Genomic DNA, 27,527 nt, shown 5'->3' with positions numbered 1-27,527 from the left:
TGTGCTGAACATCCAAGACAGTATTTCAAAACACAATGTAATACAAAATTAGTTTAATTAATATTTTGTCTTTCCTCAGTAGACTATAGTTGTAAAGAACAAGGAATTGAAATTTAATATTGTCAATATGAAATTTCATTTTCAACACCAGCAGGCTCCCCAGAGTGGGGAGTCATAAGAGCTACAAGCAAGGGGAGCATTGGGTCAAAATATCTATGTCCAAAGAAGAGGGAATTGTAATCAGCATTTTATTGCAATAACATTTCAGTCAGGTTATAATCGAGTCTAATCTACTCTCTCAGAAGCTCTAGTTTTCTCTGCTTGCAGCCAGTGACTTTCAGAAAGAAGGGGAATTCTTTCCTACCTTTGAAAACATAATAGGAAAATCAAAGAAATCAGGTCCAGTTTGACCCTTACAACCCAGTGTCCTGCTGATCATTGTGTGTGAGCAGCAAACACAACAGCATCAATAGGAAATGGCTTTTGGAAAATAGTCTTTGATCCTGAAATATGAATGAGCATGAGCGTAATCAGTAAAACCAATTCTACTGTATGCATTTTCTTTTCTATATATGACTTAGAGAAAACTTTGGGTGCTGTATATTGGGTTCATAAAAGTCATGTTCCCAGCACAGTATGTTATAACTATATGCTTTCATCATCTGTCAGTTTTATAGCTCTGTGTTGCGTAGTATATAATTGGTGGTCATTGATCATAAACAAGTAATTATCCTTTGAATTACCTGGGACACAGCAATTGTACAATTTTCTAAATAATGTTTCTACCATTATTTGTGTCAATGAAAGTTCTGTACTATAAGAAAAGTAAGGAATTATAGCCACTTTCAATTGAAAAGTGGTCTTTACCTGAAATTCTAAAAATTCCCTATAAAAATAATATAGAATAAGGTAATGAGAGGCAAACAGTCATTCATCATTGTGGTCAATGGCTGCTTTGCTTTTGGTTTGAAAGGATACAAGATAAACCTTGTGGATTAGTCTAGTGAAATGCTGAACACTGAGCCTGTATTCTAGCAAAGCCTAGCAAGAACACTTCTAGAGTTTCTGTTATGGTGAACATTGAGCACATTGTATATTTGCATTATTGAATTGTGGGATTGTTGAAACATGCAGATATCTGTGTTTAGCAAAGAGAGATGTGCAACACCACAGATGTGTTAAGTTTGGAATCCTTTCATGGAAATAGCATCTAAAACATACATCTAAATGGTAAGGTTTGTATTCCACTTTCAAAGACATTCAGGGACATAGAGTCTTGCATTGGCCATGTTCAGTCCATGAAAACAGTTTCACTCACACCGTGTTATTAATTCTTCTCAAGCAAACATTTCTAAAGGCACCTGTTTTTAGCAGTATCTTTCACCAGGGTCGTGTTCTAGAGAGTTGATGACCACGCTGGAGAGGAAATTTAATTCTCATAGTAAGATGAAGAAAGAATTTATACTCAGTCAGGCAATAGATGGCCCACTTGATTGGAGAGGTATTTGGGTTTAGGATAAATGAGTAACAATATAGCTAATTAAGTTAGAATGGCTCATCCACAGATGAAGAGATAATTTGAAAAATCCTTTGTTGTAACCTACTTTTAGAGTTGTCATTCTATGATTTAGGCTGACTCCTTAAAAACACGTTTTGACCTGCATCTATTTACCAATCTACATTTCTTTGTTTCAAACTTGGCATTAATATTTATATTTAATCTTATTTAAGACTATTTTAGGAAAGTGTTGTGGATTATTCAGAGAAACAGTGGATGGCACTGTTCATTCGCTGCTCTAAAGTGGTAAGAAACACCAGGTTTAAAAAGGCTGCATTTTATAATAAAAAAAGAAAGAAGTAATTGACTCCTCCAAATGCGTATACACTGGGCTTAAGACTAACACACCTGTGCTGGCAATGTCATAACCAGATCAGGTTTTTAGCACGGGTGCTTTAAGGGATGCAGGGGTTTTGAGCAAAAGGTGATGAAGTGATTGACTTACATTCTGAATTCCAGTGGTTCAGCTACATCAGTCTTATTTATTTGAAATGATACGTCTGCTCTGGGGGGCTTCTACTGTAATAGGACTTTTGCACTGATGTGACTCATCCTGAGGCACTTGAGGACAATACGGCTATGGCTGCAGCAGAATAGCTGGCATGCTTGTCCCAGATGGCTTCCTGTGAGATGACATTCAGACTGGGAAAAAGAGGGAACAGTTTTTAAGGGCATTTGGAAGCCTTTTATGGTTTAGACTCACAAAGCAGATGTTGCTCTGTAGTGTTCACAGCCACTTCGTGTGTGAAGGCTACACTTGTTTTAGCTGAGCAAAGCTTCACATTTACTAGAAAATGGAGACACTTTCACCTCCTTCTCACCCCCCCTGACACTTTCTCTCCTGCAGTGTGTGGTGACATGGTGTGCATTAGATTTTTCAAAAGCAATTAAAGCTTTGATTTCTTCTTCTTTTCCTAAGAAGGAAGACATTGAGGCACTTATGTTGAGTTGCAAGTGCTTTTTTACTACAAGTATTTTTTTTAGTGTCATTCTAAATAGAACAGGGACTTGGAATAAGTAGAGTGCAGAGAATGCCATGCCTCCCTAGCACAAGGACAGGAGCCTTCTGCTTTCATCCAGGAATGCCCCAAAGGTTTAGGAACATGAATGAAATCCTGTAAGGCTGATCAGCTCAGTGAAGTAGCAATACAGTGATGACAAGGGCTTTGATTCATGAGCTCTGGTAATTTATACAGGAATGATTTAAGAGGGTATCTTAACAGGCCCAGGGAACTACTAAGTCAACCTCTTCACTGGAAGTTACCCTCAGAATAACAGACAGGGCTGAACAGTGTGTCTGCTCCTGGGCTGCTAAGGCTCACATCCAGGAGTATTAACCTAGGCCGCTAGTGACTTCATGATATATTCATTTGCCAGGTAGCAACTTAAGGTAAATAAGGGCTTTCATTCATGATTTCTGACAGATTTCATTGTGCAGTGGCTGTGACTCTAGCTCCATCAGTCCAGCTGAATTTGACAGGTCAGTGTCAGGTGAGCCAAGTTTCTTCCAAGTGTACACCATATAATTCAAGCATTGATTACATAAGGTATTCACAAAGGGTAACTGTACGTAGGGAGAGGCTTTTGTCCTTAGGCTCCTTCTAGAGTCGATAGAGCTTTTCCAGAATGATAGTGGGTTTAAGTTAGTTACCTATTTTTCTGTAGGCTACAAAGAAGCCTGGGAAAACTAGTTTCCAATGCCTAAGGATAGCCTTCAGAACAATGTCCTTAACTATATATGGAAAGGAACTGTGTTACTTTGATTGTCATTGCCTTAAGACATTTGTATTATGCATTGTTCTCAACCCCCCATATTATTTCAAATTCTTATTTTATCCAGGTTATGCTATAAATACAAGGATAACTCTTCTGATGGAATCTTTTACAAGATGCTTTTTGATAACTTAAAAGCTGCTGTTCTTTCCGGTGACTTAAATGGTAGCAGCTCACATATATCAAAGGAAAAAAAAAAAAACAAAGAAGAAAAAAGACAAACAGAATCTTCAAAAAAGTACTGTTATTACAGACAATTTTCTATTTAATGCAAAGAAAAAATATGTATAGAAAGACTTCCAGATAGACTGAAGATACATGCTGGTTTTCTAATGGTAAGCACTGTCCTGACCTGAGCTCTCATTTCAGAGAGATATATTCAAAATTGTACAACAATCAAAGCGTTGCATCAGGAGAGCAAACACACATGGATCATTCATCAAAGAATCTAGGATTCAGGTAAAAATGGTTGAGCTCACATTACAGGCTCCACAAGGAGCATCTTCTCTCATGGCATCATACAAAAACTGGGGTTTTGCCCTCTAGATAACATCTGAAGAGTAAGCTTGTGACCCTCCGTAAAATCAGTGGGGCTCATTACTCTGGAACTTAATTTGACCATTCTCAGAGGATCAGGAACTCAGGCACATCTGATGGCTGTGACTACTGCAGGCCATAGCTACTGCTTTCAACTGAACCAACAGCATTGATAGTGGCATCCAGGTTATGAAGATGTATGATTTACTGATTCTCCTCACCTTTTACTTCTGAATATATGTAAATGCATGCATAACCTGGGGGGGGGGGGGGGAACAACTGCAAACTTTCCTTTGTCATGTGAGGAATTTCTCTTAAAAATATTTTTTTCTTATATTTGCATGATAAACTACATGTGTGGTCACACATGGGACACGTTTCCTTTCACTTGAACCTAGATAATGCTTTACCGTAATATGTCCATGCTCACTGCCTGTCCTCCCCCACTTTTAGGCTGGTGTTCTGTTCCATGAAACAGAATGTCCTATGCAAAGCTCACATTTCTGTTAACAGCTCTCAAGACAGTAGTATGTCCTGTCTTGTCCCAGAGCCTTCTCAGGCTTGTTTCCTCTTCAGTGATCTGATCTTTTTGTGTTTCTTAAGTTCTCATCTGAATCCCTTCCAGATCAGTTCTAGGGATTGCCTTGTCTGTGCATTCACATGTCAGAACTGGCAGCTTATTCCTATGGCTCAAAAAGCCCATTTCTGTTGTCTCTCTTCTGTTGTCTCAGAGCATTGCCACAGGCTCTCCACACACCTTTCAAAGGAGGGCAGAGGTTGCAGGGACACCAAACATAGATATAAACAATGAACTCTGAGCTCTGATGCTGAGTACCAATTTCAGTACTACTCTTAATACAACCTGCCGCAAAGCTCTCACAAAAATGACTTGTAGGCCCACCAGGACCTTCATGATTCTGTCATGAACACAGAGAAACTGGCAGTGGATATTTGGCATCTGAATCAGCAGTATGAGGCGTAAAATGCCTGCCTTAGGACCCTGATGAAGGACAGCTTGTATTCACCAAAATTCACTTACCACTCTAGCCAAGCCCTGCTTTAAATAGACAAAACAGAGGAAGAGCATGCTATCCATCTTCTGAAGGCCTCTCAGGCATTGCAACATCTTTCTGTCTCTCCTAGCGAGGTCTTGGGGAGATATAACCTGCTGGGACATTTTATGGAAGACTACAATCTCTTTTACCTTCTTGCCAAGGTGATTATTGGCTATAAGGCCTTTGAACTGCTTTATGCACTGCAGTCAGTTGCTGGTGGTCAGTTTCTATCTACTGGGAGGATCTCAACTGTTTGGAAATGTTACCTGGCTACCTGCCGTGATTCACGTGAGGCAAGTTCTCAGGTATATGGCTTGAGTCATTTTATTATGTCAGGCCCACACAGGAAGGAGACAATCCCTTGTTGCAGAAAGCTGCAAACATACCAGATCTGACCTTTCATTTATGCCATTTATTTATGACAAGAGCTATCATTTTAGTCATGCTGACAAGCTTAAAACAGAACCTTTGGATGTTCAGCTCCTGAATTGGTCAGTATTTTGGAGCTATGCCAGATAAGTTGCTCCTTCTGTAGCTATAATCAGTGGTTTACATCTCCCCAGTTCCTCTTGTCCCAGTGATGTTCTGTGTTGGCCAAGTCAGTTCTGGTACTAACAATTTCTAAACCTCTAGGCTGGAGTTCAAGACTTCTGCCCCTCCTGAAATTGCCGAAATGACACTTCAGTATGCTTACAAATCTTACTGTTACTGCTTTCTTGGTTACATAATGGCTGTGTGGCTCTCATTCTCTCTTTAGCGAGAATTTGTGATTAGCAATGAAGAAGAAAGTAAGTCTCTAGGAAAGCAAGCCTGATCTCTTTCTTACCAAAGTTGTGATTTTGGACCAATGGTCTGCAACAGATGGAATCCTGTAAGCAGTTTAACAGGTTGGGGTGGTTCAAGTTTCACCACCTGTGAAAGATCCTGTTCCACAATGGCATTCATCTTAATCCTCTGGCCTTCTAGCAGACTGCATCCGTCTCTGAAACTCTTTCCTAATTTGCTTTGTAAGACACTACGAAATATCTAAGACTTATTTTTACTGAGGTTCAATTGCATTTCTACTGACAGACTATCAAAGCAGAGAGCTGGCAAGATGAAAAAAATGCAGATGATCCACCAGCATGGAATAGAGTTCTGTGCATAGGACACATTACTCTGAACTCAAGATAAATTGGTGGTCTCACTAATAAATATCTCTGTCCCTAACATCTGCTGAGACACCATCTGGAGCTTTATCCATACCTTCAGCAAGCATTCTGGCTGTTGAAGAAGACAGTTAGGTTAGGTTTGTCAGGCCTGAATGAAGAACTTTGCCACCCAGACCCAATGAGATGGGAATGTGCAAGGAGTAGGGTTTGGTGTGTCACATAGTTGGTAAATGTACTGTGGCTTATTACCTGAAGGTAGAAAAATAACATAATTCTCACTGAGTACTTCAAGCTGGCAGCTGGGCAAGAGACAGTACATGGCTAGTCCAGAGAAGCACATACACTGATTACTTGACTAGCTGGTAACGGATAGAAAATATAATGTCCCTGCCTTCCCAGCTAGGAGAATGAAGAGTCTCTCTCCTTTGCATGACTGTCAATTTCACAGAACTTGTAAGCGTTGACTCCCCACCTCTCTCAAGTTGAAGACTCCCCACCCCTCTTAAGTTGGACTGAAATTGGTAGGTGGACTCCAAATTTAGGGGGAAGGCTGACAGATGTGGATGAAAAGGCAGATTGCATTATTCTTCTTTCCCTAAGAAACCAAGGTAAAAGTGGTGCTGGTTGGAGGGAAGTCTAATTTAAAATATAAGCTTGCCTGAAATCAGGGTAGATCTTGAGGATCCCTGGTGGCTCTTGTGTCTCTCAGCAGGCTTTGAACTCTTTGTGACTCTGTAATTACTGCCTGAAAGTAGGAACAGATTTCTTAGAAATATGTCAGTAACTCTCCAGTTCTTCTCCTTCCCTCTTTTTAAAGTTAGGTAGTGTGTTTGCTTTTCTGCATAAATTTGGGAGACAATTTTAGGCAGTTATTTAAGAGCCAATATGAGCGCATTGTGATATTCTGTAGTTTGTTCTTTCCTTATTTTTTATTAGCATTCATTGTTTAAGCAATGAATACTAATATATTACATATTATATGTGTTATAAACATATAGAATCATAGATTCATAGAATATTTAGGATTGGAAAGAATCTTAAGATCATCAAGTTCCAAACCCCCTGCCATGGGCAGGGACACCTCACACTAAACCATGCCACTCAAGGCTCTGTCCAACCTGGCCTTGAACACCACCAGGGATGGAGCGTTCACAACTTCCTTGGGCAACCCATTCCAGTGCCTCACCACCCTCACAGTAAAGAACTTCCTCCTTATATCCAATCTAAACTTCCCCTGTTTAAGTTTTAACCCATTAGCCCTTGTCCTATCGCTACAGTCCCTAATGAAGAGTCCATCCTCAGCATCCCTATAGCCCCCCTTCAGATACTGGAAGGCTGCTATGAGGTCTCCATGCAGCCTTCTCTTCTCCAGGCTGAACAGCCCCAACTTTCTCAGCCTGTCTTCATACGGGAGGTGCTCCAGTCCCCTGATCATCCTCGTGGCCCTCCTCTGCACTTGTTCCAACAGTTCCATGTCCTTTTTATGTTGAGGACACCAGAACTGCACACAATACTCCAAGTGAGGTCTCACAAGAACAGAGTAGAGGAGCAAGATCACCTCCTTCGACCTGCTGGTCATGCTCCTTTTGATGCAGTCCAGGATACAGTTGGCTTTCTGGGCTGCGAGCACACACTGAAGCTGGATCATGCTAGGTTTCTCTTCGACCAACACCCCCAAGTCCTTCTGCTCTGAAGGCTGCTCTGAATCTCTTCTCTGCCCAACCTGTAGCTGTGCCTGGGATTGCTCTGACCCAGGTGTAGGACCTTGCACTTGGCATGGTTAAACTTCATAAGGTTGGCATCAGCCCACCTCACAAGCGTGTCGAGGTCCCTCTGGATGGCATCCCTTCCCTCCGGCGTATCAACCGAACCACACAGCTTGGTGCCATCGGTAAACTTGCTCAGAGTGCACTCAATCCCACTGTCCATATATATATGTTATATATATATTATAATACTAATATATATTATATATATAAAAATATGTTATATGTGACTCTTTATCCAAGACCAATATAAAAGAGGCTTTAGGTTCTTCATCATCCTAACTGAAATCTGTTAATATATTTCCTTTTCTGTTGAACAGAAAACCAATATTTTTCTTGATCCCTCTTCTATTACTGAAGCATCTCTAGAGTGAGTTCTCATTACTCTTAATATTTTTTATATTGAATCTCACATTGTGTTGTGGCCTTTCCGATTTTGGATGTATGTACTCATGCTTCTCTCTTCTACTGTGATGGCATGATTCACTGATGCACCACCAGCTCTCCTTAAGTTATTTTCCTTTTTAGATCCATTTCCCATGAGATTTTAGTTCCTTGAAAAGGTAGAAATCTACCTTTTTTCACTATTCTACTACATTCCTTTTATAAGTGTCATAAACACTGTCATTCCATCAACATTCCTGCCTAAGCTGTGTTTCACCTTTTCAAGCAGTTTCTCTGTGTTAATTAGGATAAAATTTAGAAAGACTTTCCTTTCACTAGATTTTGCAGCATCAACAGGATGACACATTCTGATAATCTGCTGGACAACTTATGTTCTGCTGTAATCATTACCCAACCAATTACAACCAGCTTTCTTTTTTACCCTGGATGATTTTGTCATTTTTATTTTTTTTTCTACAGGCAAAAATCTCCACATCTCCAAGAGCTTCAAATCCAAATCCTGTTTTCCCTGTTGGGATGTATAGTAGGCATCTTACCATTGCAGTACGTATTCTCATGGTGTTTTATCAGTAGAACTCAAACAGGGCTGAATTTATTGAAGCGTAAAATTCCAGGATCTTCCAAGAACCATAAGGATGTCCAGGTCCCCTTTTTTCTACCATGTTTCTTACATTCATGTACTGACAACCAGCGTGCTTGATCCATTTTGTTTGGCTTTGTCTATTCTATGACCCGGTAATGTATAACCCTATATCAAGTAGTTTTAGGTCCTCAGCTGAGTGGCTGTTAATACCTTCCTGTAAGCTTTTATGTCAGCTCCTTCCTTCAATCTAGTCTAAGGCTTCCCTAGTATTTTATAAAGCTAGTAGATAAAGAGAGCTTTTTGTGAATAATCCCCTAACAGGGAAGACAGTCTTTTAGATGATATCCTTCAAGTAATCATTCATTTCCAGGACACATCCAGCCTTTGCTTCAGTCTTGAACTTCAATAAGGAGCAAGGATATAAAGAACATTTGAGTTTATCTTCATCACCTGTCCTGTAATTACTTTTTCATTTTCACAGGGTCATTTGTGGCAAGGCCAGTGTTGATAGGCAGGAGAATACAATAATCAGTGCAATGGGACAGGTAAAGCTGGTGAAGTTTTGGCAACCTCTTGCATTCAGGCAAGATGGCAGAAATCAGAAGACCATGTGCCTTCAGCAGATGAGTTCATTTAAGAGCCTCAGAAGGGAGTTACCAGGCATTGTCATCTTTTGATCCCTTTGGGAAGGCTTAATCTTCTGTGTGCTGCTCAGATCAAAGTAAAACTCTTTTCATTAGCATATTGTTAGAATAAGCATTAAAATGCTAAGATTATCTTCAAGTTTAGGGAGAACTATAAAACACATTTAGTAAATCTATAAAGTAAGACTGCTGAATATTTCTGCATTTTGCTTATATGGAAATACATCCTTTAAAATTTAATGAAAATAACTGTTCTAACTTTCATTTTCATGGGTTATAGTAAATCCATAGCAGATATAAGATAGGTGCAAGTGGTACATATTACATGCCCTTTAATTTAAATTTTTTTCTGTCTTTAGAAGTTATTAAATACTTAATTGTTATTTATTTTAATCTCTTACTGATGAAGGTTGTGGTATTTCAACAAGGTGAGTATATAGTCCATATCTATGTACTCTTTATAGGGCCCAAGAAAGTAAGGAATTTTTGCCATTCCTCCAAAGGGAAAAAGCGTGGAAGCAATTTATTTGGAATCCAGAAAGAGAGAAAACGTCATAAGAGATATTTTTTCTTTTAAAGTCAATGGAAAGATTTTCCTTAACTTCTTTCATCTTAGCTTAGCCATCTCACATTAACTGAGGAGGTATTAAAGGATAATGGTGGCTCCTTAGCTAATGTAGAAACTTGGGCTCATTAGAAACTAAGCCTGTGATTTGGAGGTCAAGGATCTCTATTTTCAAAATAAATACTTCAGAGCAGTACCAGTCAATTTTTGGTTTTGGGTTGTTTAGGAGTTTTTCCCTTTTCTGCAAAACAAGCAATACATAAGAAATGTTTGCACAATATATAGAATCATAGAATAGTTAGGGTTGGAAAGGACCTTAAGATCACCTAGTTCCAAACCCCCTGCCATGGGCAGGGACACCTCACACTAAACCATGTCACCCAAGGCCTGTCCAACCTGGCCTTGAACACTGCCAAGGACGGAGCATTCACAACTTCCTTGGGCAACCCATTCCAGTGCCTCACCACCCTCACAGTAAAGAACTTCCTCCTTATATCCAATCTAAACTTCCCCTGTTTAAGTTTTAACCCATTACCCCTTGTCCTATCGCTACAGTCCCTAATGAAGAGTCCATCCTCAGCATCCCTATAGCCCCCCTTCAGATACTGGAAGGCTGCTATGAGGTCTCCACGCAGCCTTCTCTTCTCCAGGCTGAACAGCCCCGACTTTCTCAGCCTGTCTTCATACGGGAGGTGCTCCAGTCCCCTGATCATCCTCGTGGCCCTCCTCTGCACTTGTTCCAACAGTTCCATGTCCTTTTTATGTTGAGGACACCAGAACTGCACACAATACTCCAAGTGAGGTCTCACGAGAACAGAGTAGAGGGGCGGGATCACCTCCTTCGACCTGCTGGTCATGCTCCTTTTGATGCAGCCCAGGATACGGTTGGCTCTGTGGGCTGCAAGTGCACACTTAAGGCTCAGGTTCATTTTCTCATCAACCAACACCCCCAAGTCCTTCTCCACAGGCCTTGGAATAGATCTCTCTCTATATATAATTCATTATATATATTGTATTTTATATATAGATATTATTATATCTATATTATTATATCTATAATATTATATATATAATGTATATATAGGCCTTGGAATCACTATCTCTAACTTGACCAACCTTTCACTTTGTTTTATGGCAAAGAAGTTTCTTCAATGTCTATCTCTTTTTTGTCATCAAAGCATTCTTCTTCATTATTGCTGAATCAAAATTTGAAACTACAAAAAATAAGTGACTTGTCTTTTGTACAATCTTCCAATTTTAGAATCAAGCAGATTGAAGATCAAGCTAAAAAATGTGCCCAGAATAGAACTGTTGATGAAGTAATTAGAAGGCCGAAGGACAGAGTGATACAACAAGCAGCAACTATTAAAGACAGCTTTTTTGCCTGTAACAAGCAATTACATGGGAAAATTAATAACACTGGCTTGCAGAAGGTAAGGAAAGTGTTAGCTGTTTTTCTCTCTCCCGTACTTTCCCAGAAAGGTACTTCTTATCTTGGCAACGTGCTTCTCGCACAGCTGGAGTTGAATCCTCAAGGATTGTTTCTGTTACTGATGAGCTAAACAAGTCTTATGCGGGTTGAGTCCTCCAGAACTCATCATCAGTTACTGATGAGCTAAACAAGTCTTATGCAAGTTATTGTATGAGAAAGAATCTCAACTTGTCTTTAAAGACCTAAAATTGTCATCCTGTAGCAGCACTACACCTTGAAAGCTTCAACTGCTTCTAGTCATTAAAAAGAACACATATGAATTGGGACTGGCAAGACACAGTTGAGACTTGGTCTAATATCAACCAAGAACACACCTCTTATGTGAAGTGAGTGGGCATACCTTAAAGAATCACCTAAGCCTTAACTCAGAGTCTGTAAACTGACTTTGAAACTCTGGAGTGGTAGCTGGTAGGAACTGGGTATAGGTAGGTGAAGAATAAGATTCTTAATAGATACAGCATGATACTTCAGGGAGAATGATTGAAGCTAATTTTATACCATCTTTTAGAATGCTGAGCCCCAGCTTCCTCTGAACTGCTCTTGGACTGCAGTGTGGCTCATCATCACGCTGGATCTCGGGGGCACCACTTGGGGTCCCCTGCTCTCTTCCTTGCTCACTCTTGCTCTACTTTCAAAGAAACCTACAGTGATTGTTACAGGGAAATATCCTCCAGACATCCAGTAGCATTTCAGGGCATAGACTGGTCCCCAACAGGAGAGAGGAACTTTCTGTAGCTCTTACTTGAATTCAGTGAATTTGATGATGTAAATTTCCAACATAATTATTTGGTGTTGGGTAGTTTTTGAAACTGACTTAGCTGATTTGGGTACAGCATCTCAGTGCTGAGAGGATCCACAATAATACAAGTGTATTGAAATTGTATAGTTTTTACTTGCCAAGACTTCCAATTGAATTTTGTAGGTGCCTTTTTCGAGGTAGGGCTTTCTGAGGTATTCCCAGTGCACACTGCAGACTTGATGGCTTATCTGAGTGCGTGTTGTGCTTTGGATGGACTTGTGAGACCATGGATTTGGGATTGTAGCTGTGATACTGATGGCACCCAAAAGTACATTTCTTCCTTTTCACATTTCAAGCAAAATTCTTTGCTGAAAGTTGAGACTGGGCAGAAAAAGAGACATGATAGCACTAATATTTCCCTAGTCTTCCTCAGTGTAAGAGCTGCTGCTGAATAGCGTTATGACAGTAATGCATACTCTGCCTTTTGTCGAGGTGCTGAAATAAGGTAAGAGTCAGCAAGGATTAAATCAGAACTGTACCTCTAAAAGTGGCCTGCATAGTCCCTTTAGAAAGTTTGTCCTAATCTGTTCTTACTTTGCTTCAGTAATAGACATAATCTCCCTTTCATGTACCATGGACTGTACAAGTTGTCACCAGCTACAGATGCAGGGCCAAATGTACTGACTGTAAGGAGATGACAAGCTCTTGTCTTCTTTTCTCCCTTTCTCAACATAAATCTCAACATAGACCTCAACATAGACCCATGAGGTATGCACTCCACATCGTATGACAGGACGAACACCTTTACTATAGAACCTTCTCCCACAAACACTGTAGCTGCATTCAGGCACATATCTTTTTACCCTCAGGTGGATATCTTTCTGCAGTTGATGCAGGAAGTGAAATTGCTTTGAAATGAAGGGGAGGGAAAGAAGGAGGACAAAGCACACAGAAAATTTTCCATTTTTCTTACTATTTTCTTGCTAACAATATTCTTATTAAGAATATGTAAAGCTACAACCCATCTTCTTGTACAGATCTGACATCTGTGGCACCTACCTTTGGGACATTAGCTTTGGTTGCTGCAATTCACACTACAGTGTGATACCTAAGAGGCTTATATGTTGCCTGCAGCTAATGCACTAACATGCATTTTGTCAGTGTTAGGCAGAACAAACTCATTCTACACGCTGCTTTTTCTTCTGTGTTGGCTGTCTGTGTACAACTCACATTTAAGGTATTTGTATAGCACCAGAAGCTATTGAAGAGTTAGTCTTAGTGGTTTCATTATTCTTTTATTACACTACAGATGATGCATTTCTCAAGTTTTGGCAATGCACAAAAGATAAAATATCATCATGTATCTGCAGCCAGGTATATGCATCACTGCATTGTGATGTTCTTGGACCCTGCAAGCTCAGCAGAGTCCAGCTGGGTGGAATATTGCCCTGCTGCTGCAGCTTATGATCATTTGTAAGGGGCATGCTCCCCCGCTACAGTCTTCTTCTGCTCTGCCTTGTGCCGAGTGAAATAAGTCTAACCTGGCAAGACTGAGGATGACAGCTCTTTGCAAATAAGGAGGATTAAAAGGAATTCTTCATCAGAACTGAAGTGACAGACAACCTATGTCTCTGGGAACTGATTGGGCATATATGTTTGCGGACTGAAACTGATTCTCCATCACTCATAGTCTGTAATGATCTCTGCACCTTTTGCTAAAGAAAGGGTTTTTCCTCATCATCATACAGGTAGAATTCCAAGTGGGAGTTTTCATATTCTTCCTGCTTTAATTTCCGTGACAATTCTACAAAGATGTTCATTAATCCCTGCCCTGGGATAACAGCTGCTTTTCATCCCAGATCTTATGGAGTCTCAGTGGTTGATAAAGAACATTCAGAAATGTGGCAGGCATTGTGGAGAATCTACATTGTCTTCCAACTGTTGTTTCAGAAGGAAGTAGGGTTCTCTGTATCACATTTTCCAGCTGCATATAGATGTTTCGGATATATTAGGTTATCGCAAATGATGCAGGCAATATGACATGTCCAAATGCATTTAGGTGGGTAGGTTGTGAGGCATATTGGGGTGCCACTGAAGTTAAAGTGATCTACAGTGTTAGGCTGTTCTTTGGATCCTGATTCTGTAGCTGTAGGCAACGTCCTTGCTGGGACTTTTGAAACTGCTACTCTGATCTACAGCTTCTTTTAGAGCAGCCAGGCAGCTACTGTACAACTGGGCAGAGTTGCTTGTCCTCAGAGGTGGAATAGGTTACTCAAACAGTAATAGCGTAGTGTGGCAGTGGTAAACATAAAAGCGTACTTGATTTCTGATTTGTTATTTCAGGACAACCCATAGAAGTGGGCAAAATCTGTCTGCCCAACTTGGAACTGGATAAGGTCTGTTTATTTGTAAAACATTATGTTACAACAACAGCATTAAGGGCTAGGCAGAATGCACCCTTTCGTTCCTGTGAAGGCTAATTGATCTTGCTGTGCCTGAATAACCAAAAAATGCAAACATAAAATCACCAGTTAACCTTTGCAGGATTATACTAACACTGTTTTGGTTCTCTGTGTTTTTCTTTACAGCTTACAGCATAAGGACACCTTTCAGCTGCTTACCTGTGGCATACCAAAGGTGTGAGGCAGGTTAGTGAAGGGGGATGCTGAACTCCGCCTCCTTTACCAAAGAGTAACATAGCACTCTGGCTTCACTGTCTGGCTTTCCTAGGAACAGGGAGAGTAGGCACAGACCCTGCCTTTGCACCTTTGGACTAATTTTTAATTGGACTAATTGTCTAATTTTTATGATAGTTCAAAATCAAGAATATGATAACTGAAGCTCTGTCAGGGGTCCAGAGGTAATATCCCCAATTTGTGTGTGTTTGCCTTCAATTTTGTGGATTACAATATCTCCTCCATGTAAGGTTGTCATCAATCCTTATCTTTTAAATAAGACTTAGAAACTATGACTTTGTGAGCCATTCAGCACAGGTCAGTGACCTAGTTGTTCAGTTTAATATGACTTAATCTTGAATGCAGTTTTCACAGAGTTTTATCACTTTTTTCTCTAGATGAAACTGCTAATAATTGAGACTGTAGCCATCAAAATTAGTATTATGACTAATTCTCTCCAGCTTTGATTAGATTTATGCAGCCAGATTTCCTTATCGCTACTATTAAACATTTGATCTGATGGTAAATACTTGTTCAACAGAACATAAAATGTACTTGCTTATTCAGAAGCTTTACATTCAGACAAAGGAATGATAATTTCCTAATTATTCTCACGTTTTTAACTCTCCTTATGCTGTTCAGCTATTTAATGATTTTTTTCTTTTAATCTGTGCAATAAACCAAAATACAATGGCAAGAGCAATAGCTGTAGGAACACTTGGAAAGTCAGGACAGAGTGGTGCAGGATAGTTATAAAGAAATAGACCCAATTCAGGAGTTACAAAGCAGCTGAAGGAAATTAAAGGTTTGGAGAAAACCCTCAGAAGCAGCAGAGGCTGCAACTACAACTTTGCAGGGAAACAGGAGGTGGGAATAGACGAAAATGAGCGACCCCTCTTCAGTTGACTGCCAGGTAATGGTAAGAGGTTGCAATGGGAGACTGCTGGTATCCGGGGTGCTCCACCTCTTAGATGCAGTGAGGTTAGAGGGTCTGCGAAAAAAACCCAGAAGGAAACATGGGAGAAATGTAGGAAGATCAGAAAGTTCCTTGTCAAAATAGATTACCTAAAATGGATCCCCAAGTCCGTTTTGAAGAGCAGCAATGCAGAATGAATTGTGCCTCCACCTTACTGCAGCTGTATGTGGTTCAGGGGCCTGAATCCATTCTGCAGCATTTGTTGTCCAGCAGGTAGTTGTGGCAGGCTTCTGCAGAAAAGTGGTAGCAGCGAATTCTACAAATGACAGTTTTCCTCCAGTCTGCTAAATGAGCTAATGTCGCTTTTTACTCTCCAGGTGAAGTTAAATCTTAGCCTGTCATGCGGTGCTTTTGCTTAAAATGCCAGTCTCAAAAATATAGTCAAATTTTATTCCCTATCTCTTTCAGGATAGAATTGAAGTTGTATGGAATAGATCTATATATAAATGGCTTACTATAAATATAAGGAAGAGAGATCAATTTTCAAAGTAATTTCAAGTTGAGCCGTAGGATAAAACACCCAGATATTAACTATTGAAAGTGGTATATTAAACAAGAAAATATGCCATTATATAACTTATTTTATTTCTTTTCTCACAGGTGTTAGAAGATCATGGCATTCCAGTGGATGACAGTCAGTTTAATCTACTAACAGAAAAGCTAGGGTTACCAGATGGAGGGCTGAGTTATCTGGATTTTGTGGCAATACTGTAACATAAAGGATTTTTAACAGCAATAAAGCATGAAAAATCCCTTTCCTGGAAGATCCAGAACTTTTCTCTTCCAAGGAAAGGCTATTGGTGAAATTAGGAAGAGATCAGTGATAAGATTTTTAGCACCCAGATTAACTTCCTGTCTGTAGTGCTTTGATTCCTGATCCAGATAAGATATCAAGTATCTAACTGGAGAGAACCTGGAACATGGGGGATGTGAAGTAACTGTACACAGATAGATACCATGGAGTTGCCACTAACAGATTGCAAAAAGTAATTTACTGATTGCTCTGTCTTGAGTAGATCCTTGTCCTCAGCATTTCTAACTCTTATTCACAGTCTTGGAATTATGCTGTATCCTAGATTACAGTGGACGATTTTATAGTAGTGGTGTCCAGCAACTTTTTCTGTTGTGAGTAAAAAGCCAGAAGACAGCAACTAGTCCTTTCAGGAAAGATAGATATGTCAGTAAGCCATTAGTGATGAGTTTTAGTGGCAGTATATACAACTGGAGCTCTGTGGTGTGATCTGGTTACTTATTGGTTTGTGGGTTTAATTTAAATTACTGCTTTTGAATGTTAAAGCTGTTAAGAGACATTGCTACTAAAGAACACTGAAATGTTGTTATCTATAATGTAATTGACAGTTTTATTAGAGTATCAAGAATCCCAGTGAGAGAGCAAGGTTCACTGTTTGCATGTCCACCCACATAATGAGGATGTGGTCTTCAGTGATTTACTATTGTTGAGGAACGAATACCAGAGGAATATATTCATAATTTGGGAGTACAGTTTTTTACTCAGCTACTTGCCTTACCCTATTTGTAATTTCACTGATTTCAAGGCACTGTAAGGGGTTTGATTTTCAACTCTTAAAAATGAAGCTGATGGAATATAACTGATTGCATAGGGGGGAACCCTGAGTGCAGACTAAAGCTAGTAAGTAATTATTCATTTCTCCTGTCTTTTATATTCGTGTTTTAAGTCCAGATTTTACAGGTAAAATTCTGATGCTACTGAAGAAAACGGCAGTTTTGCCATTGGCTTCAAGGCCTATTTTAACTTCTATATTATGCCTCTTATTTTTCCTCAGAGGTGCACATTTACCTTTCTCACACTGTTCCTATTATTTTCTGCTGCCATTATTTCTTTTAGAACTAAGACAAGAGGGAGAGCTGACTTGTGGCTGGCTGACATAATATTCAGTTTTTTCTGTATTCAGTGCTAGAAGCTTAGAAGTTTGTGAATATAGTCAGCTAATCATCTGTCCACCAAAATATGTGTGCCTTCATTCAGTAGCCTAATAAAAGATGTTTAAAACAGGTTAACCTCAGGAGAAATGAGTGTGCCAGCTCTTTGATTTAAATCAAGAATCAACAGTATTTTGACTGTATTTAAAGTTTTTGCTTTTGCCAATTATGAGAATCACAGCTTTTCTTTCGACACATTACTATATCTCATAGCTGTAAAAGGAAGTGTGACCCACATTTAACATAAAGCAAGTCTCCGAAATCAGAAGGCAAAGAAAAAGCCTTAACTTTTATTTCCAATGATTCGTGGTTCACTGGGGTGGAGGGTGGTCTGAGACCTGATTTTCTTCTTATAAGCCTTAGTGGGAAGGCAACATGAGTACAAATTTTCTTGACTAGATTTCAAAAGAAATTGAAATTTAAAAAAGGGAAGGACAGTGCATGTCTGTAGGGGGGAGTAGGACTTAAAGGGTAAAATCAGGAGAGCTTGAAATGATGCAGTGAATACTATTTAGTGATTCTTCACAGTAGTTGCAAAGGCTCTTGTGTGTCACTATGTAAATCTTAAAAATAAAATAAATTTTTCTTTAGAACAGGCCATTAGCATTTTTTTTATCAATCAGGAGTAAGGTGTAGTAAGATGTTAGTGTGTACATTTTTCTTTGCAAGTTTTTCTCATTTTAAAATCTGATGTGAATTACTTCAGTTTTCCGTGGCTCGTATGTTGCAGAAAAGCCTAAAATGTTCAAGAGGCTACAAAAGATGCTTAGACTCTTTTCCCCCAAAAGCAAGGCAAAATAGGTTCCTAGAGTATCACCGCACAATGAGCAGAAGGAATCAGATCTGGAACAGTGACCAAAATAGCTTTTCTATGGCCTAAAAGTAACTTAGCCCTTCAGGACTGGAAATACATTATTGCCCTGCTGGGAAGCTGACTATCTCCCTTCCCTGATCCTGCTGCCTTTGGGATAAGAAACTTGTGACAATATGAAGCCGCTGTTTGTGCAGGGCTGAGTCTTGCCAGAACAGAACATCAGGCAAAACAGGTTCAGGGGTGATACTCTGTTAAGTCAGGAGGGTTTTGATGGCAGATCTCCTGAAATAACTCACGTTGGTTCAGACTGGAGGAGGGCTTAGGCAGGATAGAATTGCTCCAGGGAATATGGTCTAGTGTGCAGCGGTTGTGCTTCAGCGTCAAAGATGTAACAAATTACTTTCACTGACACTGTCTGCAATTCCCGTGTTCCCTCACTGAGACAGACGGGCGGTATGACAGGTCATGGTTTTCACAGGGCTCTTTCTCTCTTCTTCCAGTCTGATATCTCCCTTTCTCAAAGCAGTCAGGCACCAGAGAAGGCTAAAGCAAAAGAAAAAGGCCATGTCTTAGCTGTGATTTCTTCAGTTGAGATTACCTTCTTCACCTTGTGCTGAGAAAACTATAGCAGCTGAGGCCATTATTGTAAAATCTGTGGACAGCACTAATATTGCATACAGCCATTGGACTTCATCGTGTTTGGGCTGTAAAGAATACAAATGCAGGTTTTTTTTGTTTTATTTATGTTATATTACTGTGCTATTTTCAGATATGTTTAATATCCTCTTTTTGATGTTTGCTGTACTTTGATTTCATTATTGCAGATGCCAGTTTGAATGAGCCAGGAGCTACACTATGTAACAGCCCAGACCACAGAGTAAATGATGTTAAATTCACTGCATGAGTCAACTTAATGATAAGCTGATGGAAGTCCATGGGGTAAACGCATTGAGCCGCAGTTTGGTTTTGGCAGTGAAGCTGGTTGTCATTTTGATACAAACATTTGCTGGTTTGGAGGAGCAGTCAGGAAAGTTACTCTAAATTATGTTGGATATCTTGTCTTCTGTTTTCTCAGAAACTTCCAGTTCAAATATATTCAGTTTTCAAGGCAAAAAGTTTGTTTGTTTGGTTTTTTTTCACTAATTTTCCTCTACAGCCTTGTCGTGGTTTAAGCCCAGGCCGTAAATCAGAACCACGAAGTCCACTTCCCCCCCACCTTTCTTCCCTCCGCTTCTGGAGGGATGGGGAGGAGAATCAAAAGAATGCAACTCCCATGGGTTGAGATAAGAACAGTTTAATAACTAAGGTATAACACAAATCACTACTGCTACCACCAATAATAATAATGATAAAGGAAATAACAAGGAAGAGAATACAACTGCTCACCAACTGGTACCTCGCCCCCACCCTGCAGTGATCCAGCCCTTCCGGGGACTCTCCGTTCTACATCCTGGGCATGACGTGCTGTGGTATGGAATACCTCTTTGGCTAGTTTGGGTCAGGTGTCCTGTCCCTGCTTCCTCCCGGTTTCTCCTCCTCCCTGGCAGAGCATGAGACTCACAAAGTCCTTGCTCAGGGTAAACATTCTGACCAGCAACTGAAAACATCAGCTTTATCAGTATTATTCCCAGGCCAAAAGTCAAAACACAGCACTGCACCAGTAGAAAAACTGACTGCTACTGCTAAACCAGGACAGTATCCACCCCTTATTCCATACCATTCACGTCATGCTCAGATCCCACATTTTCAATATACCCTCACATTCATCTCAGTACACTCTTATCTTAGTGCACGGACCAATCCCTATAAAGCTGCTGAGTCCATTCGGTCCATGATGTTGGGCTCCATCTCTTGTAACAGTCTTTCAGAGCAGGAGAGGCCCATTGCAAAGTCCACCCCTCGATCATGAGTCCATCTCTATGTTGCATCTCTGCCTTGATGGCCTGAAGTGTCATGGGCCCATCAGGCTCAAAATAATTCACCCTCCCCTGCAGCAGTTTCTGCAACTTGTCGTCGGGGACTCCATACAGCTGCCTTCCATCTCCGATGCTTCCAAAGCACTGGAGGGGGCCAGTGGATTAGATACTCGCCCATACTGTCCCACACACCGTGACACTCATGACTGTCCAGCCTTGGGGAAAACCTCTCGGTCCCCCTGTATTGTCTAAACCCAGACAAGACCCAAACCTGACTCTGCTTAACTTTCAAGATCAGACAAAATGGTCGTGGGTAGAACTCACTCTGTGTGTGTGCCAACATGGTGATCCCCATCACAATCAGCAGGCAGGTTCCAAGGGTACCCAAAGGCCATTCAAAACCTTCAGAACTCTCAAATGATGCTGCTGTACTTGTCACTGGGGCTGTAGCTGCTGTGCTTGCCGGCTCTCTCACCACCAGCTTCTCTTTTTCCGAGTCCAGATCTTCCTCCTCTGCCTTGCTGGAAAGTGCTGCGGGGTCTCCTGCATCCTCCTGCGGCTCAGGCTCATGGGGCTCGGCGGACGGCTGCTGGGGGATGCTCTCGGCCGCCGCAGGGCTGGGCTCAGCCGTGGAGCTCGGCTCCTCCGCCACCTCCTCCCTCTGCTCGGCAGCCGCCTCCTTCCCCTCCTCGGCAGCCGCCTCCTTCCCGGCCTCCGGCCCCACTCTCGCCGCCGCTTGGTCCCCGGGGCCCCTCTCCCGGGCCGCTTCGGCCGCCGCCGGCTCCCGGGGCCACTCCCCCTCAGCTCCCCGCAGCCTCACAAAGACGGACGCGAGGACAAGGGCCAGGACGGTGAAGAGCAGCGGGACGGCCAGGTACAAGTCCACGGCCACGTCCATCCCGCCCTGCTGCCGGAGCCCGCCCGCATTACAAGCCATTACCGTAAAATACAATGAAACAAGAACCTTAGCCCAAGGCCCACACTTGATAAACACTAACACAGCAAATACCGGGTCTAAGTAAGCTACAGCATACTGAAACTGTGACATCAAGAGAAACAACTTTGAGAGCCCATAAATCAGCATTGTGCCTTGGTCAGATCTGTTGTTATCTCAACCCTTCGAGCCCCACGTTGGGCGCCAAAAAAGAACTGTCGTGGTTTAAGCCCAGGCCATAAATCAGAACCACGAAGTCCACTTCCCCCCCACCTTTCTTCCCTCCGCTTCTGGAAGGACGGGGAGGAGAATCAAAAGAATGCAACTCCCACGGGTTGAGGTAAGAACAGTTTAATAACTAAGGTATAACACAAATCACTACTGCTACCACCAATAATAATAATGATAAAGGAAATAACAAGGAAGAGAATACAACTGCTCACCAACCGGCACCTCGCCCCCCACCCTGCAGTGATCCAGCCCTTCCGGAGACTCTCAGTTCTACATCCCGGGCATGACGTGCTGTGGTATGGAATACCTCTTTGGTTAGTTTGGGTCAGGTGTCCTGTCCCTGCTTCCTCCCGGCTTCCCCTCCTCCCTGGCAGAGCATGAGACTCACAAAGTCCTTGCTCAGGGAAAACATTCTGACCAACAACTGAAAACATCAGCTTTATCAGTATTATTCCCAGGCCAAAAGTCAAAACACAGCACTGCACCAGTAGAAAAACTGACTGCTACTGCTGAACCCAGGACAAGCCTTCACCAGGAAAATAAGACCTTAGTTATTTTTGCTCAGCCCATCTTATCCCTATTTCCTGGGAGAAGTGGAAAGATCAGCATTCAGGAATGGGATCCTCTGTTCAAACCAGCTTGGACACTCCTAGCGAAGTTGATCATATTGGGCAATTTCTGAAGATTTCTGAAGAGCTACACCTTTTTTTTTTATCATTTTGCAACTATTTTAATGGAAGAAGCTTTGCAGCTGGTACATCGATAGCTGTGAACTCTCTGTTCATTATAGGTTTTCTAAAGGTGCGCACAGGTTGAAATGAGGTACCTCAGTACAGTACTGATGGAAAGTGGAGGTTAATTTGCAAGTTTGCATGAGGGTGGCTTTTTGATGCTCTTACTTTTGCTCAGTTCTGTACGTGCTTGAGATGAAAGCAGAAAGACTGCAGTTTAACATGGACTTTCCCAAGTGTTTAGTAAGGAAGTATTATAAATGCTTTGTATTCTCAAATGGCATTAAAATACTTGCCTGTTGTCAAAACAAGTCTAGAACAAACATTTGTTATTTATGTTTAAAAACATGTAGTTGACATGTTAAATATATTTAGTTAAATATTCCTTGTTAGGACACCTATTCTGCCTTCCATAAGACACAGTACTCACGACACTATCATCAACATGCTTGACTTTCAGCAACTCTTGGGCAGCTTTCTGCTTCATCTTCGAGATGAGGAATTCCTTTGCCTCCTTGGTTTGTCAGGAATGAACCTGACCTCCATGTTAAATTACCAAGAATTCTGTCAGCTGTTCCACACCCAAGAAATTATGGAGGAAACTCCTCAGCTCATGTCATCTCACAAGTAAGAAAGAAAAAGTTGTGTAGTATTTAAAGTAATCTGATGTGTTTACAGAAATGTAATGTACTGTGTGAAAATCTTTATTGGGTATAACTGAAAAAAAGACAGTATTAAAATATGTCTTTATTAAGCTGATGTTGGGTGGCTTTACCAAATTCTCAGTGATTTAGGACTCCATTAAGCCAGATATTGAATCCACTACTGGGTTAAAATGCCTGACCTACCTCAGGAACTGTTTAAGTCTGTAAGGTCAAACATGCATACTGGTTCAGGAGTTGGAGCCTTAGAGCTGAGCCAGCCTCCAAACTGGACAACTTGGCTGCATATTCCAAGTAGCAGAACTGGGGACATGGTTTGGGAATCAGATGACTTTTGGCTCGAGGAGAAGCCAGGGTATTAGATGTCTAGCACAATGTCTGTCAATTCTGAGACTAATGTCGGTGTACATTACAGTAGCCCAAAGCCTCATCGTCCAGACCTTTATACTGCCAGGGCACTGAGAGTAGACAAGATCAGGGGGGTGCATAGAAGCACCAAGATACAGTGAATTGGGTGGAGGAGGATAGAAAAAAAGTGCTGCAGCTCCCGTTCCTGTAAAAAGTGATCCTGCTTAAAATGTCTGGAACGTTAAAGTTTGAGCTCAACTTTAATGATAAACAGTGTTTAGGCACTAAAAAATTCATTATAAAAACTCAGTGTGAAACTCTGTTTAGCTATGCAAACAGAGGTAAATTCATAAAAATAATGACAAGATGCAGCAGGACTGAAAAAGCTCCTGATCAGCAACTCATCTCTGCTGTGGCAGTGAAAATGTGATATATACACATAGGATTATTTCCCAGTTTTTATTAGTCTTTCACAGCATTGCTGTTGGCTCTGATGTTGGTAATATTTATCTGCTTGGTTTGTTTTTCTTTTTTCCTAAATTGGGCAAGTTGGTGAATCAAGGACATCAGCCCAGAATAAGAAAGGAAACTGATGACGATTGAGTCTTGCTAACACTTGGAATCTGAGACCAATTACTGTTGCACTCTTACTTCTGTTTCAGTTTGGACTTAGCAAAAAATTGAAACATTCTGAACACAGCTCCAGAATTTCCTCATTTCAAATACTATTACTTTTTCAGAAGTCCTGCAAAGAAAATAAAGTTATTGATGCCTTAAGAGCAACTGCATTTCCCTGCTAAGTTTTTAGACTATTTTTCTTGATTGGTTATTTAGACTTATGGAATCTTCTCTCCAAAAGTGGGAGTGGGGAAAACTCAGAACATTCCCAGGCACCTATCAAAGATTAGTATGGCATTCATGTTTCTAAATCCAAAGGGAGCCCTCAGCAAAAGCTTTCAAGGCCCAGAGTCCTAGGAGCTCAGAAGTGCACGAGTTTGCAGTGCTGCAGTTCTCCAGGACTTAAGTTCTTGTCTGCACATGCCATGGGTGGTACAGGAACTCAGTGGGTAGGTCAAATGTAGTTACCACATTTCACCTGGTCTGCAGACCCAGTATGCCTCTGCCCCTTATCTGAGAATCTTTGTCAAAGAAGCATATTACTGGAGGGTGGCTGAACCAGGGTTTGAAGCCATATGTCTTCAGTGTTCCCTTGAAAAGCAATAGCTGGAGTAGAAACAGGTACTAGGATGTAGCATGATGAGGGTAGCTGTGTGTTAAGAGAAATAACTAGCCTTTCCTCAGTTTTCTAACTGGAAGTGTTTTGAAAAGCTAAAGAGAATTGGGCATCATAAGAAGGGCTGCTCTTCTCAGGTGAAGGAAGGTGCACCATTTCAAAGAACTGTGAGACTTAAGGTCCCCTTGATTCTCAAGAAGGCGTGTCCTTACGTAGCACATGGCTTTAGTCAGCTTTCTGTGTACTGCAACAGCTATGCTGGATCCTCATTTGAGGCACCCATATTCCTCTGCATGCTTGGACTCAAGCAGAAGCACAAGGGCCCCCAAAATTAGGCACTTTTAATGGCTGGATTTGAAAATGTAGGTCTTACTCTCCAGACTCACAAGCCATGCCTTGGTGACTCATAAAGATAGTTTTGATCTACATTGTTGACGTAAATCAAGGATAATCTTGCTGGAGTCACTCCAGGATATAATTGTTTCTGAGATAATTAACATTTCCTTCTATGCATATAAATGATCTGTGCTGGCTCTTGAGTTTGAGGGAGAATTGAACAACATTGATTTGAAAATAAATAGGGAATTACAAAATTTAAAACATCTTCGCTAACCTGCAGCTAGGGAAATAAGGCAGTATTTAAAGAATTAAGTTTACACAGATGTGAAGTAACAGTCTTTAATGGGTATCTTAGAAACTAGGAAACAAACCACCACTACTGTGAAGAACAACAAAAAGGAAGAAAACTTGTGGAGATTAAAGATCCCACTAAAGTAAAACATAGTTAGTTGTTATTATATTTTTTTCTTTTCTGAGAAAAAGCCAGATGATAACGGATGCAGAGCTAGCTTGTGATCACGCTCATTACTACCTTGTTATCAAAGCAAGAACCAGATGGCATGACCTAGCAAGGGTAAGAAGAATGTTTTCTTTATATAAATAAGCAACACTAATAGTTTTCAGAACATTATGCAATGTTGATCTTCAGATTCTATAAATATTCAAAGAAACCCTTGCAAAATAGCTCATTAATGATAAAAACTTACTATGTGATTAAAAAAAAAAAATCAACAGTTTGAATAATAGTCAAGTTTTGTAACGATTACGTTGTAGCTGTATATTTCTAAAACTTTCTTAATATTTTACTACTCTTGGGTTTATTTAATATTTACTTTAATATTTCTATTGTAAAAGTAGTAATAATGGGCTTCATCCGAGGCCAGTTTGACTATGTGCTGTACGCACACACCTACTCTTAAGCTGACACCCAGTGTTGCCCAGTACTGTAAATCACTGACTGCAATGCTTACACCATCCAAAAAGACTCTCACTAAACTGTCCTATAAAAGTTATAGCCACCTTTTTATCTTCTTTAGCTTGTTGAACAGTTGCAATATTTGGACACAAGAGTAGCACAAGGGAAAAGGAATATAATTTTCATTAAATGTGTAAATCTTAGAATCATAGAATCCTAGAGTGGGGATGCTATTTTTATAGAATTACAGAATCATGGAATGGTTTTGGTTGGAAGGGACCTTAAAGACCCATGGGCAGGGACACCTTCTACTAGACCAGGTTGCTCAAAGCTTTGAACACTGCCAGGGATGGGGCAGCCACAACTTCTTTGGGCAACCTGTTCCAGTGCCTCACCACCCTCACAGTAAGGAACGTCTTCCTAATATCTAATCTAAATCTCCCCTCTGTCAGCTTAAAGCCATTCCCCTTTGTCTTATCACTACATGCCCTTGTAAAAAGTCCCTCTCCAGATTTCTTGTAGGCCCGCTTCGGTTACTGAAAAGCTGCTATGAGGTAGGCCTGGTAGTCTCAGTTCGCAAGATGAGCGGTAAGAAAAACAATAAACTCAGCCAACCAACTAAAAACTAAAGCAAATTCAATCATGTTAGGTATAGAACAAGCTGAGGAAAAAATCTGAAGGTCTGCTATTTACCAGTGCCTTCATCCTCCACTGGCATGCTTCAGCAGTGGGCATACTCACAGCTGCATGCAAGCTTCTCACGATCATATCACCTGTGTCTGTCATCAGTAAGAAACTTCATGTGGCAAGTACATCACCTAAACACCTGTGATGACAATGCCAATTCAAGCTTTTGTGAATTGCACATCCATAGCAGAAAGCAGGAAACAGTAAAAATCAAATGAGAACACATTAAAAGATTAAACTCAGACATGCATGATTTTCCATATCTTTCTCAATTCCCATTATTCATTAAGCTTATAGAGAGATCAAACATTTTGTCAAACTTGTTGGTTCTTATTAGTGATGATTTATTTTACATTCCAGAGTTTCCAGGAATTTGACAGTGAAGGAAATGGCATTATACAGCCGAGGGACTTGAAGAAAGTCATGTTCAGATTTGGCATTCCAATCACCCCGGAAGAATTGAAGCAGCTTTGGGCAAGGTATGACAACTCTAAATTATTAGCTCTTGCAATAATGCATCTTTTATAGGATTACAGAGCCTTTAGTAGTGCAGTGAATGACAATAGATTACACTGCATGAGAAATCTTTTGTTATGATTGTGACCTCAGATCATGACACTGTTACAGGAAGCTATGTTTTATCATGCTAAGCTCAAGGATACAGTTAGATCCATCAGTTTCCAATTAATTCAAACCTAGGTCTTTCTCTCTGCTTCAGTGTTACTGATCCTTTTAATTCAACACATATTCTTGGATGCCACCTTAGGTCACTGGTTAAATTAACTTGTTTTTCATCAATTTTGCTTATACACAAAAATGCTTACCTGAGTTTGT

General features: G+C 40.7%; 1 protein-coding gene across 1 annotated transcript in view; it reads left to right on the top strand.

The window, feature by feature from the left end:
- Nucleotides 1–27,527, top strand: part of EFCAB6 (EF-hand calcium binding domain 6) — a gene marked incomplete at both ends in the record, with an annotated part of 111,726 nt that overhangs the window by 45,355 nt on the left and 38,844 nt on the right. The window contains 7 exon segments of the mRNA XM_080609804.1: nt 11,299–11,470; nt 16,520–16,629; nt 19,601–19,634; nt 22,901–22,926; nt 22,928–23,134; nt 25,568–25,664; nt 27,054–27,200. Coding sequence (XP_080465930.1) covers nt 11,299–11,470; nt 16,520–16,629; nt 19,601–19,634; nt 22,901–22,926; nt 22,928–23,134; nt 25,568–25,664; nt 27,054–27,200 — 793 coding nt within the window.

This window comes from Psittacula echo (genome assembly GCF_963264785.1).
Source record: "Psittacula echo genome assembly, chromosome: 1".
In the NCBI taxonomy this organism is placed as follows: domain Eukaryota; kingdom Metazoa; phylum Chordata; class Aves; order Psittaciformes; family Psittacidae; genus Psittacula; species Psittacula echo.
The sequence above is the reverse complement of the archived record's forward strand: the minus strand, read 5'-3'. Positions and strand labels throughout refer to the sequence as shown.